Genomic DNA, 21,574 nt, shown 5'->3' with positions numbered 1-21,574 from the left:
TCTGTGGGCCAGGAATAGGAGAGACAACATCAGTGTCGTGACTGGGCTTGTAGCCTGCAGCCCTCAGGTTGCGGTGAGCAGTGGCTGCCAGGCCTTCAGTGTCCGTGTGGGACGAGACTTGGGGGGGGCCCTGCTTGTTGGGGGGAAGGGAGCAGTCAGGAGGTGGGCCTTGTTCCCAGCGGGCGCTGAAGGCTCTCTGATAGCGTGACATATGACTGGAGACATCGCTTGCCTGTAGTCCAGGGAAGAAAGGGAAGCTCCTGGGTGGAAACAGAAACTTGTATTGTGCTGTATTTGGGGCCAGTGTCTAAAACTGTCACCTGTGCACTCCCAAGTTAGGAGCAGCCTGGGTCGATATTTCCCTTTGTGTCTTCTTTATAAAGGACATTCTGAGAAAATTAATCTTGTAAAAAATGGTACTAGGATCATACCTAATCTTCTTAAGAGGCTTTGTAGCAGTACTTTCTCATCTGTTTGTTAAAAAATCCCGGGGTCCTCTAATTGGGGACAATTTGCAGGGACTTGAGAGTAACTGCATTTCAGAGTATCAGGGTGCAAGAGAGAGAAGGATCATTGAAGTAATCTTGGCTTCTTCCCTCATTTCACAGGTGTGGAAATTGAGACCCAGAGATTGCGTAAGATCACACAGCTGGTCAGGGCAGAGGCAGGGCTGAAGGCTGATCCCTGGGCTCCACCTTGGCTTCGCTTTAGAAGCCTGGCTTTCTTTACTTATGAAATGGGGACGACTTTCTGGCCCACAAAGTCATCAAGAGCCTGTAAAGCATGACAACATGCTCCTCCCTCCTGTTGGGGTAGCCATCTCTCTCCTGAGGCATTGGTGTGATTTTATTTTATTTTTATTTATTTATTTGTTTGTTTATTTATTTATTTTTGGAGACAGAATCTCACTCTGTTGCCGGGGGCTAGAGTGCTGTGGCGTCAGCCTAGTTCACAGTAACCTCCAACTCCTGGGCTCAAGTGATCCTTCTGTCTTAGCCTCCTGAGTAGCTGGGACTACAGGCCTGCGCCACCATGCCCGGCTAATTTTTCTATTTTTAGTAGAGACGGGGTCTCACTCTTGCTCTGGCTGGTCTTGAACTCCTGAGCTCAAGCATCCTCCCGCCTGGGCCTCCCAGAGTGCTAGGATTATAGGCGTGAGCCACCATGCCCAGCCTGGTGTGATTTTTTTTGAGAGTGAATTCCTCAGGGGGAGGCGGGGAGTGGTGGTTAAGAGCGTGGATTCCGGAGCCAGCCCGTCCAGGTTTGCCTCCTTCACCACTTACTGTGTATGTAACTGTGGGCAAGTTACTTAGTCTCTTTGTGCCTTTGTTTCCACATCTGTATTACAGGGCTAATACTAGCATTTGTCTCCTTGGATTACAACAAGGATAAATGAGGTAAAGCATTTTAAAGGCACTAGAACAATGCCTGGCACATCCAAAGTCCCCAAGAAATGTTAACTGCCATTATTACTATTATCATTATATTACAGATTGTATTTCCCCTTTTGCTTTGGCAGCCAGGGAACCCACCACTGAATTTGAACCTTTAGTCTCCCACATAGGACCTAATGGCATGCATTTCTGTTTCTGTTTCCCTATCATTGTCTGGCTTATGTAACTTTGACTTTCATTTCCCTCATCATCCTGATTTCTATATATTATTGTATCATATGTATTCCTGTAAGTTGTTTCAGAACAAGCTTGGCATTAATGAATCAAGAAAAATATAGCAACAGGTTGATTCAGATTGGGCCTTATGTAGTCCAGGATGGTCTTGAATTGGGAGAGGAACCGTGCTGTTAAAAAGAATCGTAGCCACCATTTGTGAGGGCTTATTGTGTATTAGCCATTGTCATGCATGCTTCGCACGTATTGCCTTAAACCTCATAATGACCCTGTCAGGTAAGGCCTATTATTTTTCCATTTGGCAGCTGAAGAAACCAAGGCTCAGAGAAGTGAAGTGATTAAGCCAGCTGCAAGTGGCAGAGCCCGGCTTCAGATGCAGCTTGCCTGGTGCCAGAGCACATACTTTTACTCCCTGTGCAGTGTTCTAGGGGTCTCTTAAACTCTTGGGGGCAAAGGAGCAGTGATTCCAGGTAGCTGACTGATGCTCTCTCTCCCTGTTCCTCTTCTCTTCCCACTTCCTCTGCCGCCTTCTCTCTGGTTCCCGGATTCCCCAGAGCCCATGAGGGCCCCCAAAGGCCTGGCCTTTGCCGAGATCCAGGCCCGCCAGCTGACCCTGCGGTGGGAACCACTGGGCTACAACGTGACGCGTTGCCACACTTACACTGTGTCCCTGTGCTATCACTACACCCCGGGTAGCAGCCACAACCAGACCATCCGGGAGTGTGTGAAGACGGAGCAGGGTGCCAGCCGCTACACCATCAAGAACCTGCTGCCCTATCGGAATGTTCACGTGCGGCTCGTCCTCACTAACCCTGAGGGGCGCAAGGAGGGCAAGGAGGTCACCTTCCAGACAGATGAGGATGGTAAGGGTCGCAACCCGGATTCCCCTGGCCTTGAGTGCCTCCCATAGACACCCCATGTCTGAGGCTGAAATTTATATAGGGAATTTTTTTGCTTAGGATTAAAACAACTGGATAACGACAAAGTAATGATGGCTAATATTTATTCTCTGGAAGACTTTGGTATTTCCTTTCTTAAGTGTTTGGAAGAATTGAGCAGTGAAGCCATTTCGGCCTGGAGTTTTCTTTGTGGCAAGGTTTTGAATAACAGATTTAATTTTTAAAACAGATATTGGACTATTCAGATTTTCTATTCTTGTATCAGTTTTGATGGACTGTGTTTTGTAAGGAATTTGTTCGTTTCACCTAAATTGTTAAATTTCGTGACATAAAGTTGTTTATAATATTCTTTTATTATATTTATTTAATATATTTATGATCTATAGTGATACCACCTTTTTCATTCCTGATATTGGTAATTTATGTTTTGTTTTTTCTTGTTCACTTTTGCTCGGAGTGTATACATTTTATTGATTTTTTTCAAAGAGCAAACTGTTCGTTTAGCTTATTTTCTTTGTTGCATATTTATTTTCTATTATTTTTTTCCTTTTTTAAATACTTTCTTTGGAGTTGATTTGCTGTTCTTTTAGCTTTTTGAGATGGAAGCTTCTTAGATCATTAATTTTGAGCCATTCTTCGTTTCTAATATATGCATTTAAAGCTACACATTTCCCTCTAAGTCCTGCTTTACCTGCATACAAATTTTGATATGTCCTATCTTCATTATCATTCAATTCAAAATATTTTTTGATTTCTGTTATGATTTCTTCTTTGACTCAAAAGTTATTCAGAATTATGTTGCTTAATTTCTAAGCAATTGAGACTTTTATAATTGTCTTTTTGTTGTGGATTTCTAGCTTAATTCCACTGCAGTTAGAGTATGTATTCTAAATTTAGTCTTTTGAAATTTGATCCTTGCTTTATGGCCCAGCATTTGGTTAAATTTTGGTAAATGTTCCATGTGTAATTGAAAAAAGTACATTCTGTTGCTATTGGATACAGTGTTCTATATATGTCAAACTAACATTTACTAAGCACTTAATAGATGTCAAGCACTATTTGAATGCTTTTCATATATTACTGAATATAATCCCCATGAAAACCCTATGTGGTAGGCTACTATTTCTTTCTCCATTTTACAGATGAAGTCACATAGTTAGTAGATAGGTAGCAGATCTAAGTTTCCAACCTGGCCTTCTGGCTTTGCAGATATCACTCTTAACAGCTACACTCGAATGCCAGCACAGGTCCAGAGCCTTCCCCTAGATTCCTGCATATCCCCAGGTACTCCTAAGCTCCTAGGTTTATAGTTTTTCTTGCTGCCCCATGTGTGCAGTTTTCTGTTCCGCACAACATTGGCCCAGACACAAAATTCAGATCCTTCCTTGGTTTCCACAACCCCCATTCACCCAAGGCAGTGTGTATGCCCTGTGCTGAGGATTTGCTGGGGGTGGGAGTGAGGACTGTATGGGTTTACCCTGAAGCATTGCAAACTGCCTCAAGTTGAACATCAGACCACCCCATTCTTAAAGTCTCTTGACTTCTGTCCCCTGCCCCTGGCCCCTAGGTGTGTGGTTGTGGCTGTTTCACCCCACCCCAAGCAGCCCTCACTTGGGCTGCTTGATCTTCTTTCTCTTCCCTTCTCCTCCATAACTACTCATTATTTAACACTTTTTACTTGTCATTGAAATATTAGTGTAGTACTTACAGGAATTGTGCTTGTCTTAAGTGGTCAGCTTGAATTCACATAGACTAGACCTCTCCCAGTTACTACCTCCCGAGGGTAAACATTATCCTGATCTGTAACACCATAGATTAATTTTTCCTTGGTTTTGGACTTTATATAAACGGAATCATGCAGTGAGTATTCTTTGTGTGACTGGCTTCCTTCTGTCAACTTCATGCTTGAGAGCCTGAGCCATATTGTGTGTGAATTCATTCTCTTTCCCAGAGGATTCATTCTCGTTGCTGTAGAGTCCACTGTGGGAATATACCACGTTTATTTATCCTACTTACTGTTGTTGGGCATTGGGGTTGTTTCCAGGTTTGGGCCATTTTGAATAATGCTGCAAATAAAGTCCTTGTAGATGTTTTCCCCTTCGTAGATACTACCCATTTCTGATGGAGATGCCTAGGAGTGGAAAGTCTAGGTTACAGGGTATGTGTTCATTTTTAGTGATGTAGCCAGACAGTTTTCCAAAGTGGTTGTACCAATTTATGCTCTTACCAGCGGTGTCGATAGATGAGTGAATAGTGATATTGCCTTGTAAACCGTTTGTTTTAACACAGAGCAGCTTAGTTTTCATTGCTGGTTATCTTGGTTTCTGCTTTCTCCTGTCTTAGGACTTCAGCTTCCCCACAATGTTTTATCAAGGTGTTTTCCCAAAGACCATTCCCTTCCTAGGCAAAATTCCTGTGCCTGCTGTTAGGAGTATACATTAAAACAAACAAACAAACAAACAAAAAAACCAAACTATGCCTGAAAGGTGTTTATGCTAAAACGTTAACAGTATTTATCCCTGGTTGATGCGATGATAGGTGCCATTAATTTTCTTTATGCTCATTTAGATTTTCTACATTGGACATATATAGTTTATGTCATTAGAAATTTTTAGACAAGAAAACATCTCTACCTGTGGTTCCGATACCCTAATACAAGTGTTATTTTCATTTCTCTGGCAGACGTCTATATTTTCTGAAAGCTACCCAACTGGAACAAAATAGAAGCCTTTAAACATTCTTCTCTGTTGAATGCAACCTGCACCATAATGAAAAATGCCAGCTACCCTTTTTGAGTAATCAGTAATAGGTTGAACCATATGAAATTGCTGATGTTTGCTTTGGGGCTTTATGTACATTACATCATTTAGTCCTGGTTAGGGAAGGTTATATCATCCTCATTTCACAGATGAGGAAACTGAGGCTCAGGGAGGTTGAGTAGTCCAACTGAACCAGATAGGAGGTGGCAAGGCCAGAGTTTGAACCCAGGTATCTGGTGCCAAGCCCCTGCCCCCTGCCGCCTTTCTCTTGCAGTGCCTGGTGGAATTGCAGCCGAGTCCCTGACGTTCACTCCACTGGAGGACATGATCTTCCTCAAGTGGGAGGAGCCCCAGGAACCCAATGGCCTCATCACGCAGTATGAGGTGGATGTGGGACCCTATTACAGTGGGGGCCTTTGGTGGAAGCTGAGGGGATGGCCCTCTTTTCCTCTGCTGCAGTAGCATGGAGAGGGAGGTGCATGGGGAAGACAGGTGATTGTCACAGTTCCTTCAACTGTGGCCAGGGTCTGTGCCCCGTGGGTTATGGGGAAGGGGGTCCTGAAGGCAGGAGGCAGAGGCGAAGGTGTCCAGAAGCCTGGCCTGATGGATCCGTGGTCCCCTTTGCCCAAGGGATCCCTGGCTCCCCTGTAACATGGCGGGTGGGAGGGTGCTGGTCAGTGATGGCCTGCCCCATCCCCGTGCCTGCCTGCCTGCCCATCCTGCCCCCAGATCAGCTACCAGAGCATCGAGTCGTCAGACCCGGCGGTGAACGTGCCGGGCCCACGACGTACCATCTCCAAGCTCCGAAACGAGACCTACCATGTCTTCTCCAACCTGCACCCAGGCACCACCTACCTGTTCTCTGTGCGGGCCCGCACGAGCAAAGGCTTTGGCCAGGCAGCGCTCACTGAGATCACCACCAACATCTCAGGTGAGCCCTACCCGACCCAGGCCTGGCCCCTTGGAGGTGGCTCAGAATCCCAGGGTTCTGTGGGCAGAGTGGGAGCAAGGGTATCTGGGGGTGGTTACGGAGGGCTCCTGCTGAGATCCATGTGCCATTTAGGGGTTGGAGTCAGGGGTCAGGGAGGATTAAGTCAGAGAGATCAGGAGACTGTGGCCAGTGGAATCAGAGGGTTGAGGTTGGGGTTGGTGCCCGAGGTCAGGGGTCAGCAAAGAGGCTAAATGCGAAGAGATCTGAGGACACTGGTCAAGGAGGCCTGGCCTTCCTGGTCCAGTGGCCAAACTCCATGCTAATGTCCCTGTCCCCCATCCCCAGCTCCCAGCTTCGATTATGCTGATATGCCGTCGCCCCTGGGCGAGTCTGAGAACACCATCACCGTGCTGCTGAGGCCAGCACAGGGCCGCGGTGCACCCATCAGGTGGGAAATCCTGGACGGAGGGGCGGGAGGCCAGGGCCAGAGGCCCCACCCAGGCCAGCTCACCCTTGTCCTCCCTCAGTCTCCCACGCAGGGACTGTCTGGAACGGGATGTTCTGTGGTCCTGGGCAGCCAGGAAGCCTGCAGTCATTCCCCTCTGAGACCATGGGTCTTGGACGGTGACTGTCATGAGGTCTCTGGATAGTGTCCAGCCTGGAGAGGGGACTGTCCAGGTCTCTGTAGAGCGCCTTCCCTCAGACACCTTGGAGGAAAGAAACTGTGGGGGCCTTACTTCTTCCCAGCTCTTTTCCTGGAGGTACAGGGGTGGGCTTTCTAGAAGGCTAGGGCAGCTGGCCAGATAGTGGCCAGGAGCTTGGCTTCTCTGCCGCCTCCTCCCTAGAGGAAGTTGGGGCTGCTGATGCCTCGGTGGCTGCCTCTGCTGGGGAGAAGGTGCTGGAGACGAGATGTCGTGTGTCTGTGTGGTGTGTGTGTATGTGGGATGTGAGCCGGGCTGTGTTTTTGTGATAAAGACATGTGATGTGTGGTGTGGAGGTGTGAGCATGTGCGAGAGGTATGTGTGGGCAATATGAGTGTGCACGTATGTGAGAGCGTGAGGGTGCTTGTACAAGTGTGTGCACACACTGTTAGCCCGGCGCTGTGCGGGGGGCTTTACCTGCACAAAGTCATTTTATCCTCGTGGCAGCCCTGTGGAGTGGGTATTATTACCCTCATTTTACGCATCAGGAAACTGACTCAGAGGGCCTAAATCACCTGTCCCCAAGGCCACAGAGCTAGTAAGTGATAGAGCTGGGATTTGAAACCCAGGTCTGTCTGCAAAGCCAATACCTTTTCTAGAAATCAGAGTGCCTTCCTGTCACTCTGGTCTGCCCCTTCCTTCCACAAAGGTACATGCACTGAGAGAGGGTGACAGCCTCTAGGTGGGGGGTGTGAGGGTCCTACTCAGCCCCCCAAGAAGGTAGTAGGTTGCCCAGGTGCCCTTGGCAGTCTCTCACCTCCCTATCCCCACTGCATCCCCCGTCCTTCTGCCTTGTCTCCCCCATGTTTGCCACTGAAAATCCTGTCCTGGGCTGGTTCCCAGACCCTCAGGGGAGACCCAGGAAAAAGTCAGGGCATCTGCGGGGCATTTGGCATTTTGCATTTTGCTGGAGCCTCAGGGTCCTTGTGTGGCTGAATGTGGGAGGAGTTGGAGTTGGGAGACTCTTCCTTCCTTGTCCTTGAGAGTCCAGTGAGCAGGACTGGTTAGGGTCCCTCAGGGGTGGTGATGACAAGGCTGAGTGGGGATGGGGGTGGGACATGGTGGGAGGGGAGGGGCAGGATGGCAGTGTGATCCTGGGCATGTCCCTTTACCTTCCTGAGCCTCGTCTCCTTATTTGCGTAATGGGGCTTTTTCTAGATTCAGATGTACTTTGTTCATGGCTAACGTTCATTTTTATCTCCTGGTGGGATTTAGGGCTGGGCGAAGCCTGACCTCAGCCCGGAGAAATGGAGGCTGCGAGGGGCTTGGACTGGTGTTTATAATGGGCTAGTGACAGGCAGTGGGCTGGTGACCAACTCTGAGATGATTCCCCGCAGCTTGGAACCTCACAAGGAACATCTAGAGAACAAGGAAAAGGCATTTCGGCTTCCCAGAGCAGAGGCTGTCAGTATGGGATGTCACACACTGAGACGTGACTGAGGCTGTGACTGGAAATATTTAAATTTGTCAGCAGTCACGTGTTTGCTCTTGGCTTTGTCCCACAGAGGATTTGGAGGAGCTCACAACAAAAGCTCGTTCAGTAGAGTGATAAAATAAACAGAAACACAGACGTCAGGACTGGGTAACACAAATCAGTGGGGCAGTCGGGACCCGGAGACAGCAGGGTTCCAGTTTGCAGACTAGAGGCTGCCTCAGGATTGAGAGGGTACTAGAGATGTAGTGTGACATGTGTCCTTCTTTGCTATGTGACGGTCTCTCCCACTAGAGATCAGTTCCAGGAGCCCAGATGCCTAAGTGCTTAGCACAGGGCTCATCATCTGAGCTCAGTAAACTCGGAATGAATGAATGAATGGATCTGGTAACCTTGTAATCTGCCGAGGCCGAAGGGAGCTGTGGAGTGGCTTTGGTTTCCCAGGTCTTGTGTCACAGGCAGGAGGACTCACTGAAGAGGCAGAGTGAGGCCTCCTGGCTTGGTTCCACTGAGCAGGGCCCACGATTCCCTCAGCCTTGGTTAGTACCAGGAATAGCAGCTGACGTGCTGGCTGCTTGCTAAACTTGCCCATCACTCACATCTACCTCATGGAACAGTCCTATGATCACTCCCATTTTACAGAGGAGGAAACTGAGGCCCAGGGAGGTTAAGCGACTTGCCCAGCTGGTAAAGGGCAGAGGGGAGATTAGTCCTCAGGTGGGCTTGACCCCAAAGTGCTCACCATCCTCTGACCTGCTGTGATGACTTGCACTCTCCCCTCCCTCCCAGTGTGTACCAGGTGATTGTGGAGGAGGAGCGGCCGCGGCGGCTGCGGCGGGAGCCAGGTGGCCAGGACTGCTTCCCAGTGCCACTGACCTTCGAGGCGGCGCTGGCCCGAGGCCTGGTGCATTACTTCGGGGCGGAACTGGCGGCAAGCAGTCTGCCTGAGGCCATGCCCTTCACCGTGGGTGACAACCAGACCTATCGAGGCTTCTGGAACCCACCACTTGAGCCCAGGAAGGCCTACCTCATCTACTTCCAGGCAACAAGCCACCTGAAGGGGGTGAGGGACTGGCCAGGGTCGTGGTGGGGGTGGCCAGAGGTGGGGGATGGCAGGCTGGGGACACCTTGGAGTGGCCCCCGCCAGAGACAGAACCTCCCCTAGGCCCCGCCCCTCCCCTATCCCCGCCCTCCCCTATCCTGGCCCCTCCATAACCCCGCCCTCTCATAGCCTGGCCCCTCGCATAACCCCGTCCTTTCATAGCCCTGCCCTCCCACTGCCCTACCCATCTATAACCCAGCTCCTCCCACAGCCCCGCCCTCCCATAGCCTAACTCCTTCCATAACCCAGCCCCTCCTGTAGCCCCGCCTTCTCATGTCCCTACCCCTCCCATGGCCCAGCCCCTCCCACAGCTCCACCCTCCTGCAACCTGGCCCTCTCACTGCCCCAGCCTCATCATAGCCCCGCCCCCTCACTGCTCAGCCCCTCCCTGTAACCACACCCTCCTAAAGCCTCCACCTCCCCGTAGCCCCACCCTCACAATGCCCCGCCCTTCCCATTCCCTCCCTTCTATAGCCCATCCCCTCCCATATCCCCGCCCTCCTGGCCACAGGCTGTATCCCACAGACACTACGCCCTTCCTGAGCCTTCTTTCCTAGGGTCTTCTCTACCTAGGCCCCCAGTGTAGACCCTGTCCCTTCTTGAGGCCCTGCCTACTGTCTCCGGTGCCTCTTCCCATAGGAGCCCATCTCACTCCTCCCTGAGGCCCCGCTCTATTCTCCAAGCTCCTCCTTCCTCCATCGCTCCTTCCCTGGCTTCTACCTGACCTGACCTCCAGACTTAGACCACGCCCTTACTTCGAGGCCCCGCCCTCTTCCCCTGGGTGTCCGGGCCCTTTTGCTGGGTGGGGGGTCCTTAGTTATACCAGACAAAACCGTGATCTGGCCCAAAAACCGCTGCTTGAAGTTCCTGCCCTGGGGAGGGAGAGACTGGGGCTTCAGCTGCGCTGAGACCCCATCTGTGCCTCCAGGAGACTCGGCTGAACTGCATTCGCATCGCCAGGAAAGGTGAGTCCGGCTGGGTGCCCTTCTCCTTCAGCGGCAGATTTCCCACCTGCCCAGCTCCAGGGAGGTGGAACCTGAGGTCCCAGGGCTGTGGGAGCACAGGAGGGCGGTTTGGCAGGCCTGGTGTCAGGAAGGGCTTCCCATCTTGGCCCCCATGAGCCCCACCTCAAGGGCTCCATCTCCCAGGCTGGCAGCAGGGCCCACCCTCCCCAACCGTCTCTGTGGTCACAGAAGGGGCCTGGCAGGGGCCTGGGACAGGCCTGTGGAGGGAGCCATTATGGTTGGGCCTGGCGGTTGCTGGTTACTGGGTGCTGGTTCTGGCTTCTGTATCTGCCCCCTTTCCTGTGGTGGGAGAGAAAGGTGGGGACAGCATGGACCCTGTGGTGCAGGGGTCGTCCCTGTTCCAGGCAGGGAATGGGGCTGGTCCGGTCCTGAGATGTCCTAGTCACACTGAGGTCCGTAATTCTTTCTCCCAGGAAGGCAAGAGGGTGGGTCTGAAGTCCCAGGTGTGGTCCCTCCCCTTTCCCCTGAGGGCTGGGGAGGATTTGAGAAAGTGGAGAGGAGAGGGAGGCTCTTCCTGACTCTGACGTGGAAGCAGGAGCTATGAGGGATGGCGAAGGGCAGATCTGATGGAAAGGCAGCACCTGTAGGGGATGAGGGGTCATTGTCTTTGTGCATGTGTGTTTGTGCAGCCCAGTTTGTCCCTGGGGCACAGACCCCTGCAGGAGGGGCTTGGTGGTCCCTGTCTCCTCTCTGATCCTTTGCCCTGCTTTGTTCTCCCAGCTGCCTGCAAGGAAAGCAAGCGGCCCCTGGAGGTGTCCCAGAGATCGGAGGAGATGGGGCTTATCCTGGGCATCTGTGCCGGGGGGCTTGCTGTCCTCATCCTCCTCCTGGGGGCCATCATTGTCATCATCCGCAAAGGGTGAGTGAGGCTGGTGCCCTGGCCCGCCAGTGGCTTCTGCCCCTTAGAAGCCTGGTGGGCACTGAGGCATGGTGGGGGGCTGGTAGGGCGGCCACCTGGTGGGTGTGTGGAGGGCTGCCAGCCTGGGCATCGGGTCTGCATCTGGTCTTGAGCAGGGCCCTGAGCCACGGCTCTTCCTGGGCCCCACCCTCTCTTGGGTTAAGTGTGCCCTGGACCCTGTTACTGTAGATTCCTGAGGAGCTCTCTTGGTCCTGTGACTGAAAGAAAACCCCCTTTCTCTTACTATCCCTCAGACCTTAAAGGTCAGCATTGTGTTTGCCTGGGATGTGTTTCCTAGTGCATTTTGCAGAGGGCAGCATGAATCCTAACACATCTTAGAACCCATAACTTAGAATCTTACAGTTTTGGAAATCCAGAATTTGGAATTCTGAGAATCTCAGACTTTAGAATTGTAGAGGCTCAGAACCCCAGGACGTGAGAGCTGCTAGGTAGGTCAAGGCCATCTAGTCTAGTGGTTTCCAAATCTTTTTAAAGCAACAGAACCTGTTTTTGAAACACCAAAAAAATCCTCCCCTGGGAGCCCAGGACATGGAGCAGATGACAGCTGGGCAGCAGCTCTGGTTGGGAGCAGGATGGGGCTTCTGAGACCCCTCTGCTTGCCAGCCCACCCCTACCTCATTCCCACCGGGCAGCCCAGGACACTGGTCCAAGCACCTTAACTAAGGATAGGGATGCTGAGGCCCAGAGGGGGTGTGGACCTGCCCAAGGTCACCCAGGGAGCCAGAGGCAGAGCCAGCTCCGCCCCTCTCCACCTGGGCTCTGGCTTCTGGAGCCCCTGCTGCTGCCAGGCTGGGCACACATGGGTAGGCTGGCACTGGATCTCTAGGCTGCTGGGAGCAGATAAGTAGGATCCAGGAAGATGAGAATGAGCTGGCTAGGGCCACCTTGCCTGAGGCCAGGCACCAGCAGGAGAGAGAGACTAGGGGTGGCATGTGCCCAGAGTAAGGGGCTGTAGGGGGATTGCCTGCCTAGGGCATTAGGCTCTGATTTTTCCCTTCCGTAGTAGTCCTTGCATAGCTTTATGAGAGAATATTCTATTTTATCTTACTTTTTAGAGACAGGTCTTGCTCTGTCACCCAGGCTGGAGTGCAGTAGTGCAATTATGGTTCACTGTAGCCTCAAACTCCTGGGCTCAAGAGATTCTCCTGCCTCAGCCTCCCAAGTAGCTGGAACTGTAGGCACTCACCACCATGCCTGGCAATTTTTCTTATGTTTTGTACAGATGGGATCTCTGTATGTTGCTCAGGCTGGTCTTGAACTCCTGTCCTCAAGCGATCCTCCTACCTTGGCCTCTCAAAGTGCTGGGATTGTAAGCGTGAGCTACCACACCTAGCTGAGAGACTATTTTAAACCATCATTTCAGTAATTACCATGTGCCAGGAGCTTTACACATATCAGCCATTATTACATTAGTTATTGAGTGCCCGCTGTGTGCCAGGCACTGTTCTAGCACTCAGGATATGTCAGAAAAACATTTCCTTCTCGGATCCTGACCCGTGAAACAGGTCTGACTCCCTTTTTACAGATGCAGAAATGAAAACACCTTGCCCATGTCTCTGTGTTGGGCAGTGGCAGGGTCTGATTCGAACCCAGGCCTGACTACACATGTGAAAGGCCTCACTGAGTCGGGTGCACAGGAGGTGCCCCCAAAGTGGCAAGTCCTGACTTCTCCCCAGCAGGGGGCCTGAGAGGTGACTCTAAGTGGGGTTGGGCTGGGGCTGGGGTTGGAGGGGGCTATAAAGGAAGAGTCAGATTTTAGGGGCTTTGAGGTAGTATTTGAGGTCCTAGAAATCAACCCTCAAGGAGAGAGAGGATAGGCAGAGTGGGGGTGTCACCCACCCCTGCAGAGAGAGTGTCGGGCCAAGGAGAGGATGGATGAGAAATGCTGTCAGGGCCTCTCTAGGAAACCCTGCCTTATGCAGTTGCTACTCCATAAACCCAGGCTATGCCAGATGCCTCTAGGCCGCTCCCACTGTGTCCCCCTGTACCCCCTTACTTCCTCTGAAAGCCACGCAGTCCCACAGTGTAGCACCTCACTGATCCTTCTGGATCCTACCTTGGCCTTCAGGGCCCCTGGCCCCCCAGGGCTTTCCCAGCCTGCACTGTGGGTAGGACAAGCAGCTCTGGCAGGGAGGGGGGTGTTCAGATCAACTTGGGTTGTGATTGTAACGGGCTGCTTGTTGGAGGCAGGAGGAGGTGGGGGGTGGTTATGGGAAACAGTCAGGGGCCAGCTGGGAGGAGGTTTCGGATGCTCCATCCTGCCCTGCCCATGGGGATAGTCGGACTGGATGCAGCTGCCCTAGGGGAACTGCAGCACCCCGCAGGAAGGCTGGTGACCTCAGGCCAGGGCAGATGCCCTGGTTCTGCTTCCAGAGGCGCCCGCATCCCACCTTTCTCCTTAGTAGCATTTTCTTCTCCCGCACTTTTTCGTGTACTCACTTGTAGTGCATTGCTCGGTGTTTGTCTTCCCTGCTGCATTAAGAGCTCCATGAAGTTCTGTCTTGTTGGCTGTACGTCCCCAGGGTCTAGCCCAGTGGAGTCAGGTCCCCCAGAGCTGGGGACGCAGGGAGGAGCTGCTTGTTGGCTCCTGCCGAGCACATGGCTTCCTGCTGCTTAAACCTCACAACAGTCCCTGTGGGGGGATTATTAACCTCGCTCTTTTAGAGAAGGAAATGGAAGCTCATGGAGGTGAAGTTCTGTCGTTTATTTTCTGTCATTTATTGATTAGTCAATTCAAGGAAATATTTATTGAGGGATTACAATGTGCTGGGCCCTGTGCTGGGCCCTGGGGATCTAGCGGGCAAAAAAGACAAGGATCCTGTCCTCCTGTGCTCCTCTTGTAGCTAGTGGGGAGCCTGGCGTTAAATTAGAAAAGCACAAATGGATGAGATAATTACAGATTGTGAAAAGAACAAGGTGGGGTGGGCAGAGAGAACACAGGGACATAATGTAGTTGGCAACTGTAGGAGAGTGGTCAGGGAAGGCCCTTTTGAAGTCATAACATTTTGGCTGAGACCAGAAGAATGCCATTCCTTTGGCCAGCCCCACGCCCCTTTGGGGTCTTCGTGACCAGCCCCAGGGCCCTGGACCCTCCCCTCTCTCCCTGGGATAGAGCTGTGCTGTGTGACCTTGAGCCAGTCTCCTGCCCTTGCTGGGCCTCAGTCCCCTCTCTGCTCCCCTCGATCTGCAGGATTGCCTGTGGAAGGCCATTCTCTGGGGTCCTGGCTGATGGGGTGATGTGGGGGCAGGTAAATGGGGGACTCTGGAGTGTGCCTGGATGAGGCCTCAGGATGGAGCACAAAGGAGGTTCAGGGGACAGGGACAGGGACAGGCGTCCAGAGGCCTAAGGCCTGCTTTGGACTCTGCCACTGACTCCCAGAGAGTTTTGGGGCAGCGCGTGACTCTCCGTGACTCAGCTTCCCATCTGTGAAATGGGAATCTTCCAGCTCTATACCATGGGCTTTGCGGTAAGCATAGGGCTCTTGACCTAAGCTGTGTTTCAGGCGCTCCGTGAGGGGGTGACCTGGCTGCTTTAGTGGACCCCACATCCAAGGCAGTCAGGGTGGGCGAGGGTGGGCCCTAGGTTTGCCCAGGGCATCCAGCTGGAGTCCTTTCCATCCTGCCCTCTCCCTGTCCCCAGCCACTGTTTCTCTCCCAGGTGGAGGTGTATGCAAAGGGCTGTCTCCTCAGGGTCAGAGGGGCCCGCGGGGACTGAGGGTGGGGGGGCGTCTGCAGGAAGGAGAGCAGTTACCATTGAGTGTATGAGTGAATGTGTGGGATGTCTATGAGTGTGTTTTTTTTAATATATGTCTGCATGAGTGTGTGTCAGTGTGTTTGAATGTGTGGATGAGCATGTCTGCACGTGTGATGTCTGCATTTGTGAGTGTGTATGGGCATGTGTGTGTATGTATCTGTATGTATATCTGTTTATGTGTGAGTGTGCATGTGTGTGTCTTTCCTTCTGTGTATGCTTGTGTGTATGACTGTGTCTGCAAGCTCTGTGTACCCCCAGGCCCTTTCCCCACCTCCTCCTCACTCCAGCAGCAAGCTCAGGGAAGGTTCTGGAAGGGCCTTTGGTCCTGGTCTTCAACATCTGAGCCTGGCCGGCCCTTGGGACGAGGAAGGCCCTCCTGACCTGTCCAGTCCCTGGCCAACCCCCTCCCCAGCACGGGAGGCACCCAGGCCCCGCTCTGCTGGCTGGGCACTGCCCTCAGCCCAGCCCTGGTGGAAGGACCGCAGACACACTGTGCTGTTCTCTCTTTGCACGCTGCCAGGCGAGGCCACTATGCCTACTCCTACTACCCGTAAGTAGCTCCCCCCGGCTCTCCCAGGTGGGACCTCCCACTCGCCCCCTCTGGCTGGGCTCGGGCTCGTGCACCCGGCCTGGCCTCGTGTCAGCCACGTTCTCTGCGGCCACCGCGGCCTCTGACTCTCCCTCCAGCTCTGTCTCTCTGCTCTGCGTCTTCCTCCCCGAGTCATGGTCACGAGTGCTGGTTCTGTAGTCAGAGTCACGGGTCACAGTTGGCTCTGCGGAGCCTCCCTGGGCAGGCCATGTCACCTCCCTGAGCCTCGGTGTCCTCTCCACCACCGGGGCAGCCCCTTCTGTCCTTGAATTGTTCCTGGTGGTCAGAAGGACGGCCTGACCTCAGCCCAAATCCACGTCCAGGACCGTGCTCGCATGGGTCCCCTCTGGAGTCCTCGCCCTTGTACACGCATGCGCATGTGTGCACAGGGGTGGGGTTGACCTGTCCCACACTGGCAGCTCCTCCCACAGTGCAGACGGCACTCAGGTCCCCACGAGCCCCTTCTCCAGCCGGGCAGCCCCAGCTCCGCAGACCCATTTCTTGGGCGCTTCCTCCAGGCCAAGCCCTGTGCTCAGTTCTTGACGCGGAATCCTCACAGCAGCCTTGAGAAGCAGGATGTTATCACTCCCACTTTCCTGATGGGGAAACTGAGGCTCAGAGAGGTCGAGGGACTTGTCAGCCAGGCCCCCTGGCTGACTACATAGCCTGCCGATGCTTCTCTGTCTTCCGTCTTCTACTCCGCGGGCTTTCCAGAACATTCCTCCTATACCTGTGCTTGTTTCCCCTCCCTTGCAGAGCGGGCCCAGATGGCACCTGGCCAGCCAGAGGACAGTGGGTCGCTCACCTCCTCCCCCCGGACCTGCCACTCACACTGTTGTTTCCCGACATGAGCTTTTCCAGCAACTAAACACCCATCGGCTCTGCTGAGCCTCCCGCTTGGCGTTGGCAGGAATTGCTGACGAGGTGTTTCTCCCTCCCCGCTGCTCGTGCAGTTAATTTTTGTGTGGTTTTTTTCTTTCCTTCTTTTGTTTTTTTTTTTTTTTTTCTTAGAGACAGGATTTCATTCTGTCGCCCAGGCTGGAGTGCAGTGGCGTTATCACAGCTCACTGTAATCTTGAACTGGGCTCTAGTGATGCTCTTGCCTCAGTCTCCCAAGTGGCTGGGACTATGGGCGTGTGCCACCACACCCAGCTAATCTTTTATTTTTAACATTTTTTTGTAGAGAAGGAGTGTTGCTATGTTGCCCAGGCTGGTTTCGAACTCCTGTCCTCAAGTGATCCTCCTGCCTCTGCCTCCCAAAGTGTTAGGATTACAGGTGTGAGCCACTGTGCGCCCAGACTGTGGTTCATTTTTGAAACTAAATGCAGAACTTTTCAAAGGGTCTGTGTTGATTTCATCTGCTTAATCTTGCGTGGGGATGAGCCGAATGCTGGCAGGTGCTCCGTGTCCCTCCCGGGTTCTGTCTTCCGTGGATCCGGCTGGTTCGTTTTCGTGGTTCTTCTTCCAAGTGGGCCAGGAGTCCCGGGCAGGAACAGAGCCCTGTGGCACACCACTGGAGACCGCCCTCTAGGCTGGTGTCCGCTCACTGGGGGGTCCTCTTTGGGCTCCATGTTCAGCCAGCCTGGCCGGCTGCCATCTGTCCTGGCCCTGCCTGCCTGCCCTGTGGTTTGCTGTGTCTGTCCCTCCTCCGCTCTCTGTCCCCTTCCCCACTTCCTCTCTCTCCTTGTTACTGTCCCTTTCTCTCTGCTCCCTCCTCCTTCCCTGTGTCCTCCTAAGTCTCTTTGCCCCTTAAGGTGGTCACGGTCACAGCCACAGAGGCTTCTCCTCTCCTGCCCCCAAAGGGGTCTGTGGCTCTGCCCGGGCCATGGTGAGGGCGATGCCCACGGCCCAGCATGGGCTGGGAGGGGGAAGCTGGGCCTGCTGTGCCCACCTCCGTGCACAGCAGCAGTGGTCCCAGTGCGGACACAGCTGCCTTCTTAGCACAGGAGGGACATCCTGGTCCTGGCAGGAGGGGCATGCAGAGGTCACCCTGTCCTTCCCCTGCCGCAGGCGGCTCTGAGTCCAGGACAGGCTGACTGGAGCTTGCCTGTCTGGGAAAATCCTTTCTTTGGCTTCCTCATCTCCACGGGTGGTCACTGCCCCTGAGCCCTCATAGTCTGGAAGTCCTTTCTCAGGTCTACCCCACATCTTGCACGCTGTAGGGTGGGGCAGGGGAATAGCTCTCCCCTCAGGAGCCTTCCTTGTGATTGGGCCCCTCGAGCTCTTCTCCACCTCAGCAGGGGTCCCAAGTCATTTCCTCTTTGCCTGTTTCTGGCCGAGGATCATGGAGCTGTCCCTGCCTCCCCACCTCCTTTTCTCCCTCCCCTTCCTCCAAGTTCCTCCGAAGTCACAGCCATCCTCATCCCTGAAGCTGGGCCTGGAGGGAGGGGTGCCTCTCAGTCTGTCCCCTGCAGCTTTCAGCAGCAGGATGGACTGGTGGGTAGTGGACCCTGTGGTGGTCTCTCTACAGGTCTATGGTAGTCCATGGTGGGACCATCCTAGGGGGTTCTGGGAGTAAGAGGAAGCCCAGGTTAGTGTTCATTCTGTGCCCGGAGGAAAGCTCCAGAGCACTGGCTGAGCACCTGCCTGACCCTTGGCCACGAAGGAAGAGTGTATCCCTCTCTACTGCAGGAGAAATAGGAGTCCCGAGGACAGGTCTCTAGTGAGAACAGGAGGAGAGGAGGGTGGAGGTGGGGACATGCTGGGGCTGGGGCTGGGCCAGCCGCCTGCCTGGTTTGGGGTACAGTGGTGACTGTCTGCTGTGACACCAAATTAGGGCCAGAGTGACTTTCCTTCCCATTTCCTGGGCCCACAGGGCCAGTGAGAATCCCAGCCCGAGGTCCCTGCTGCTCTATCCTTGGTGCTCAGCAAAGGTCCCCAGGGGAGGGACTCTGCCAGCCCCTTTGGGGGAGGCAGCAGCTCCCCGGGTTGCTGAGTGAAGGATGGAGGCAGAGCCCCCTCAGCACCCAGAGATGCTTCTAGACACCTGCCTGCTCCTGGCCTCAAGGCCCCCTGACTGCTGGGCCTCCCCACCCACCTCTGGGTGCTGTCCAGCCCCGCGCAGTGCCCGTGTCTCCTGTCAACGCCCCTCTGCAGGAAGCCGGTGAGCATGACCAAGGCCACCGTCAACTACCGCCAGGAGAAGACCCACATGATGAGCGCCGTGGACCGGAGCTTCGCGGACCAGAGCACCCTGCAGGAGGATGAGCGGCTGGGCCTGGCCTTCATGGACGCCCACGGCTACAGCTCCCGGGGTGAGTGCCGGCCCTCCTGCCCCCTCCTCGTGGCTCTGGGGCTCCCCACGTGGGCTGACAGAATCAAGCCTCTCTGGGGCCCCCACGTGACATGAGTTCTGTAACCCCCCTAACGAAAATTTAAGCATCTATTGTGCTCCTGCCGGGTGCATTGGCACAGGAAATGCAGAGAGGGCGCAGGTGTGTCTTTGTGTGTGCACTGGAGGAGCTTGCAAGGAATTCTGCTAACGTAAGAGGAACGCAGGATGCGCCGTGACGGTTGTCGAGGAGGAGGTGCAAAGTGTGCTGTGTGAACAGAGGGATCACGGCAGCCTCGCCATTTATTGAGCACCTGCTGTGTGAGAGGTGGGGTTCCAGTGGCTGAAAGGGACCGATACAGAGTCACGCAGACCTGGGCTTACCTGGCAGATCCCCTTCTTAGCTGTGTGACCTGGGGCAAGTTGCTAACCTCTCTGGATGTCTGTTTCCTCATGTATAAAATGGGAATAAAGATCAGCTCTGCCGGTAGGACTGGTGTGAAAGATCAGTGTATGAGATAATGTGTGTAAATCATTGAGCACTGCGCCTGGATCCACAGGACATAGCGACTCAGCTGTTACGCGCTAGGAGTGTGTCATAAATTGCTTCGTCCCACATCTTTTTATTCTATTTCGTGTTGATTTGTATAAAAGAAAATATGTAATGTTTATGAAAGTCGTGAAGTCCTAATAATACAGCAAGCACCAGTGAACTGAACTGGGGAATTAGAACATTATCTCGGTGTTTCTCCCCAGCTACATCCCTGCCTCCTTCTTAGATGTAAATATTCCTCTGAAATTTGTGTTTATAATTTTCTTGTCTTTTTGGGGGTAATTTTATCCTGTGTGCATATGTCCCCAAATAATGCATCATATAGTTTTACTCATTTTCAGGCTTTATAAAAACGAAATCACACTCTACTTTTCAACTCAACATCATGTTTCTAATATTTACCCATGTGGATGTTTTGCTATAGTTCATTTATTTTCTCTGATGTGTAGTTTTCCATTCTATGACTATATCACAATTTAGTTCTCCATTCTGCCATCCGTGGACATTCGATTGGTTTCTGGTTTTCTTGTTATGACAAATGAGGCCGCTGTGAATATTCTTATGTGGATCTCTAGATGCACCTGCGTATGAGGTTCTAGAAATAGACTTGCTTGATTATGGAGTACGTGCGTATTCGACTTAATAAGACAGTGCCAAGTTGCTTTCCAAAGTGGCTTTGCCTGTTTTCACTTGTAGCAGCACTGTGTAAGACTTTCTGTTGCTCTATAGCAAGATCAAAATCTGCCAGCCTTCTTCACTGCTGCCAGACTAGTTTGTAGAAAATGGTAATTCTCTACAGTCTTAATTTGCATTTCTCTGATTACATTTTCAAGTCATTATTGGCCATTCAGGTCTCTTTTTCCACGAAATGCCTGTTCATGTCTTTCACCTAATTTTCTATTGGGTTTTCTGTTCCTTTCTTAGTGGTTTTTAGGAGTTCTTTATATATTTAGGATAATAATCATTTGCCACTTATGAATTGCAAATATCTTCCCTCCATTTATGGCTCATTTTCCCAGGTTATTTATAGGCTCTTTGGATGAGCAGAAGGCTTTTATTTTAACGGAGTTAAATTCATCAGTCTTTTCTTCCTTTGTGACTTCTACTTTTTGTGTTTTCTTAAAGAGTTTCCTCCCTACCCAAGGTCATAAAGTATTTTTTACCTTTTTCTAAAGCTTTTAATATTTTACATTACATATTTAAATCTTTATCCACCTGGAATCGATTTTTGTGTGTGGTATGAATTAAAGGTTTTATTTTTTCCATAGGAATAACCAACTGTTCCGGCATCGTTTGTTATAGTTCATGCTTCCACTACTGATTTACAGTGCCACCTTTATCATATATCACATTTCCACATATGCGTGGATTGTTTTTGGCTTCCTGTTCTTTCGTCATTCAATTTGGTGATTCCTGTGCTACCCACTATCTAATTATTGTAGCTATCTGAGTCCGAGACATTAAGTACTCCCAACTTTGTTCTTCAGCAAGGATGTCTTGGCTATTTTTTTTTTTAATTCTCTTTCTTACAAATTTTAGAATTATCTTTTCACAAGTTTCTTGAAACAGTTTGTTGGATGGATTTGTATTGAATCTATAGATCAATCTTGGGAGAATTGATATCTTATAAAATTGTCTTTCCATCTGTGAACATGATATATATTATCCCATTTATTTAGGTCTTGAAGGTCTTGAATGTATTTCAGTAATTTTCTTCATAAAATCTTGTGTATCTTTTGTTAGCTATATCCCCAGGTCTTTTATTTTTGACATCTATTACAAATGGTACACTTATCAAATATTACATTTCTGTTTCTTATATAGAGGAATGCAATTGATTTTTTTGTATATGTGTTAATCTTACAGTCATATTCCTTGATAAACTCTTTTATTCTAATTTGTGTTGTAGAATCTTTCAGATTTTCTGAGTAGAGTCAAAGGATCTACGAAGACCAAAAGTTATTTCTTCTTTTCCATTTCTTATCCTTTTTTCCCATGTTTTTCTCCATAG

General features: G+C 51.7%; 1 protein-coding gene across 3 annotated transcripts in view; it reads left to right on the top strand.

Annotated features, from left to right (window-relative positions):
- Nucleotides 1-21,574, top strand: part of PTPRU (protein tyrosine phosphatase, receptor type, U) — an 80,220-nt gene that overhangs the window by 31,155 nt on the left and 27,491 nt on the right. For all 3 annotated transcript variants that reach the window (XM_012645999.1, XM_012646001.1, XM_012646000.1), the window contains exons 8-16: nucleotides 2,183-2,491; nucleotides 5,561-5,670; nucleotides 6,016-6,217; nucleotides 6,563-6,665; nucleotides 9,140-9,413; nucleotides 10,381-10,417; nucleotides 11,198-11,336; nucleotides 15,671-15,700; nucleotides 18,836-18,993. In XM_012645999.1, coding sequence (XP_012501453.1) covers nucleotides 2,183-2,491; nucleotides 5,561-5,670; nucleotides 6,016-6,217; nucleotides 6,563-6,665; nucleotides 9,140-9,413; nucleotides 10,381-10,417; nucleotides 11,198-11,336; nucleotides 15,671-15,700; nucleotides 18,836-18,993 — 1,362 coding nt within the window. The remainder of the gene's footprint in view (nucleotides 1-2,182; nucleotides 2,492-5,560; nucleotides 5,671-6,015; nucleotides 6,218-6,562; nucleotides 6,666-9,139; nucleotides 9,414-10,380; nucleotides 10,418-11,197; nucleotides 11,337-15,670; nucleotides 15,701-18,835; nucleotides 18,994-21,574) is intronic.

The sequence above is a fragment of the Propithecus coquereli genome, unplaced genomic scaffold (assembly GCF_000956105.1).
Source record: "Propithecus coquereli isolate 6110/MARCELLA unplaced genomic scaffold, Pcoq_1.0 Scaffold239, whole genome shotgun sequence".
NCBI classification, from domain to species: domain Eukaryota; kingdom Metazoa; phylum Chordata; class Mammalia; order Primates; family Indriidae; genus Propithecus; species Propithecus coquereli.
The sequence above is the reverse complement of the archived record's forward strand: the minus strand, read 5'-3'. Positions and strand labels throughout refer to the sequence as shown.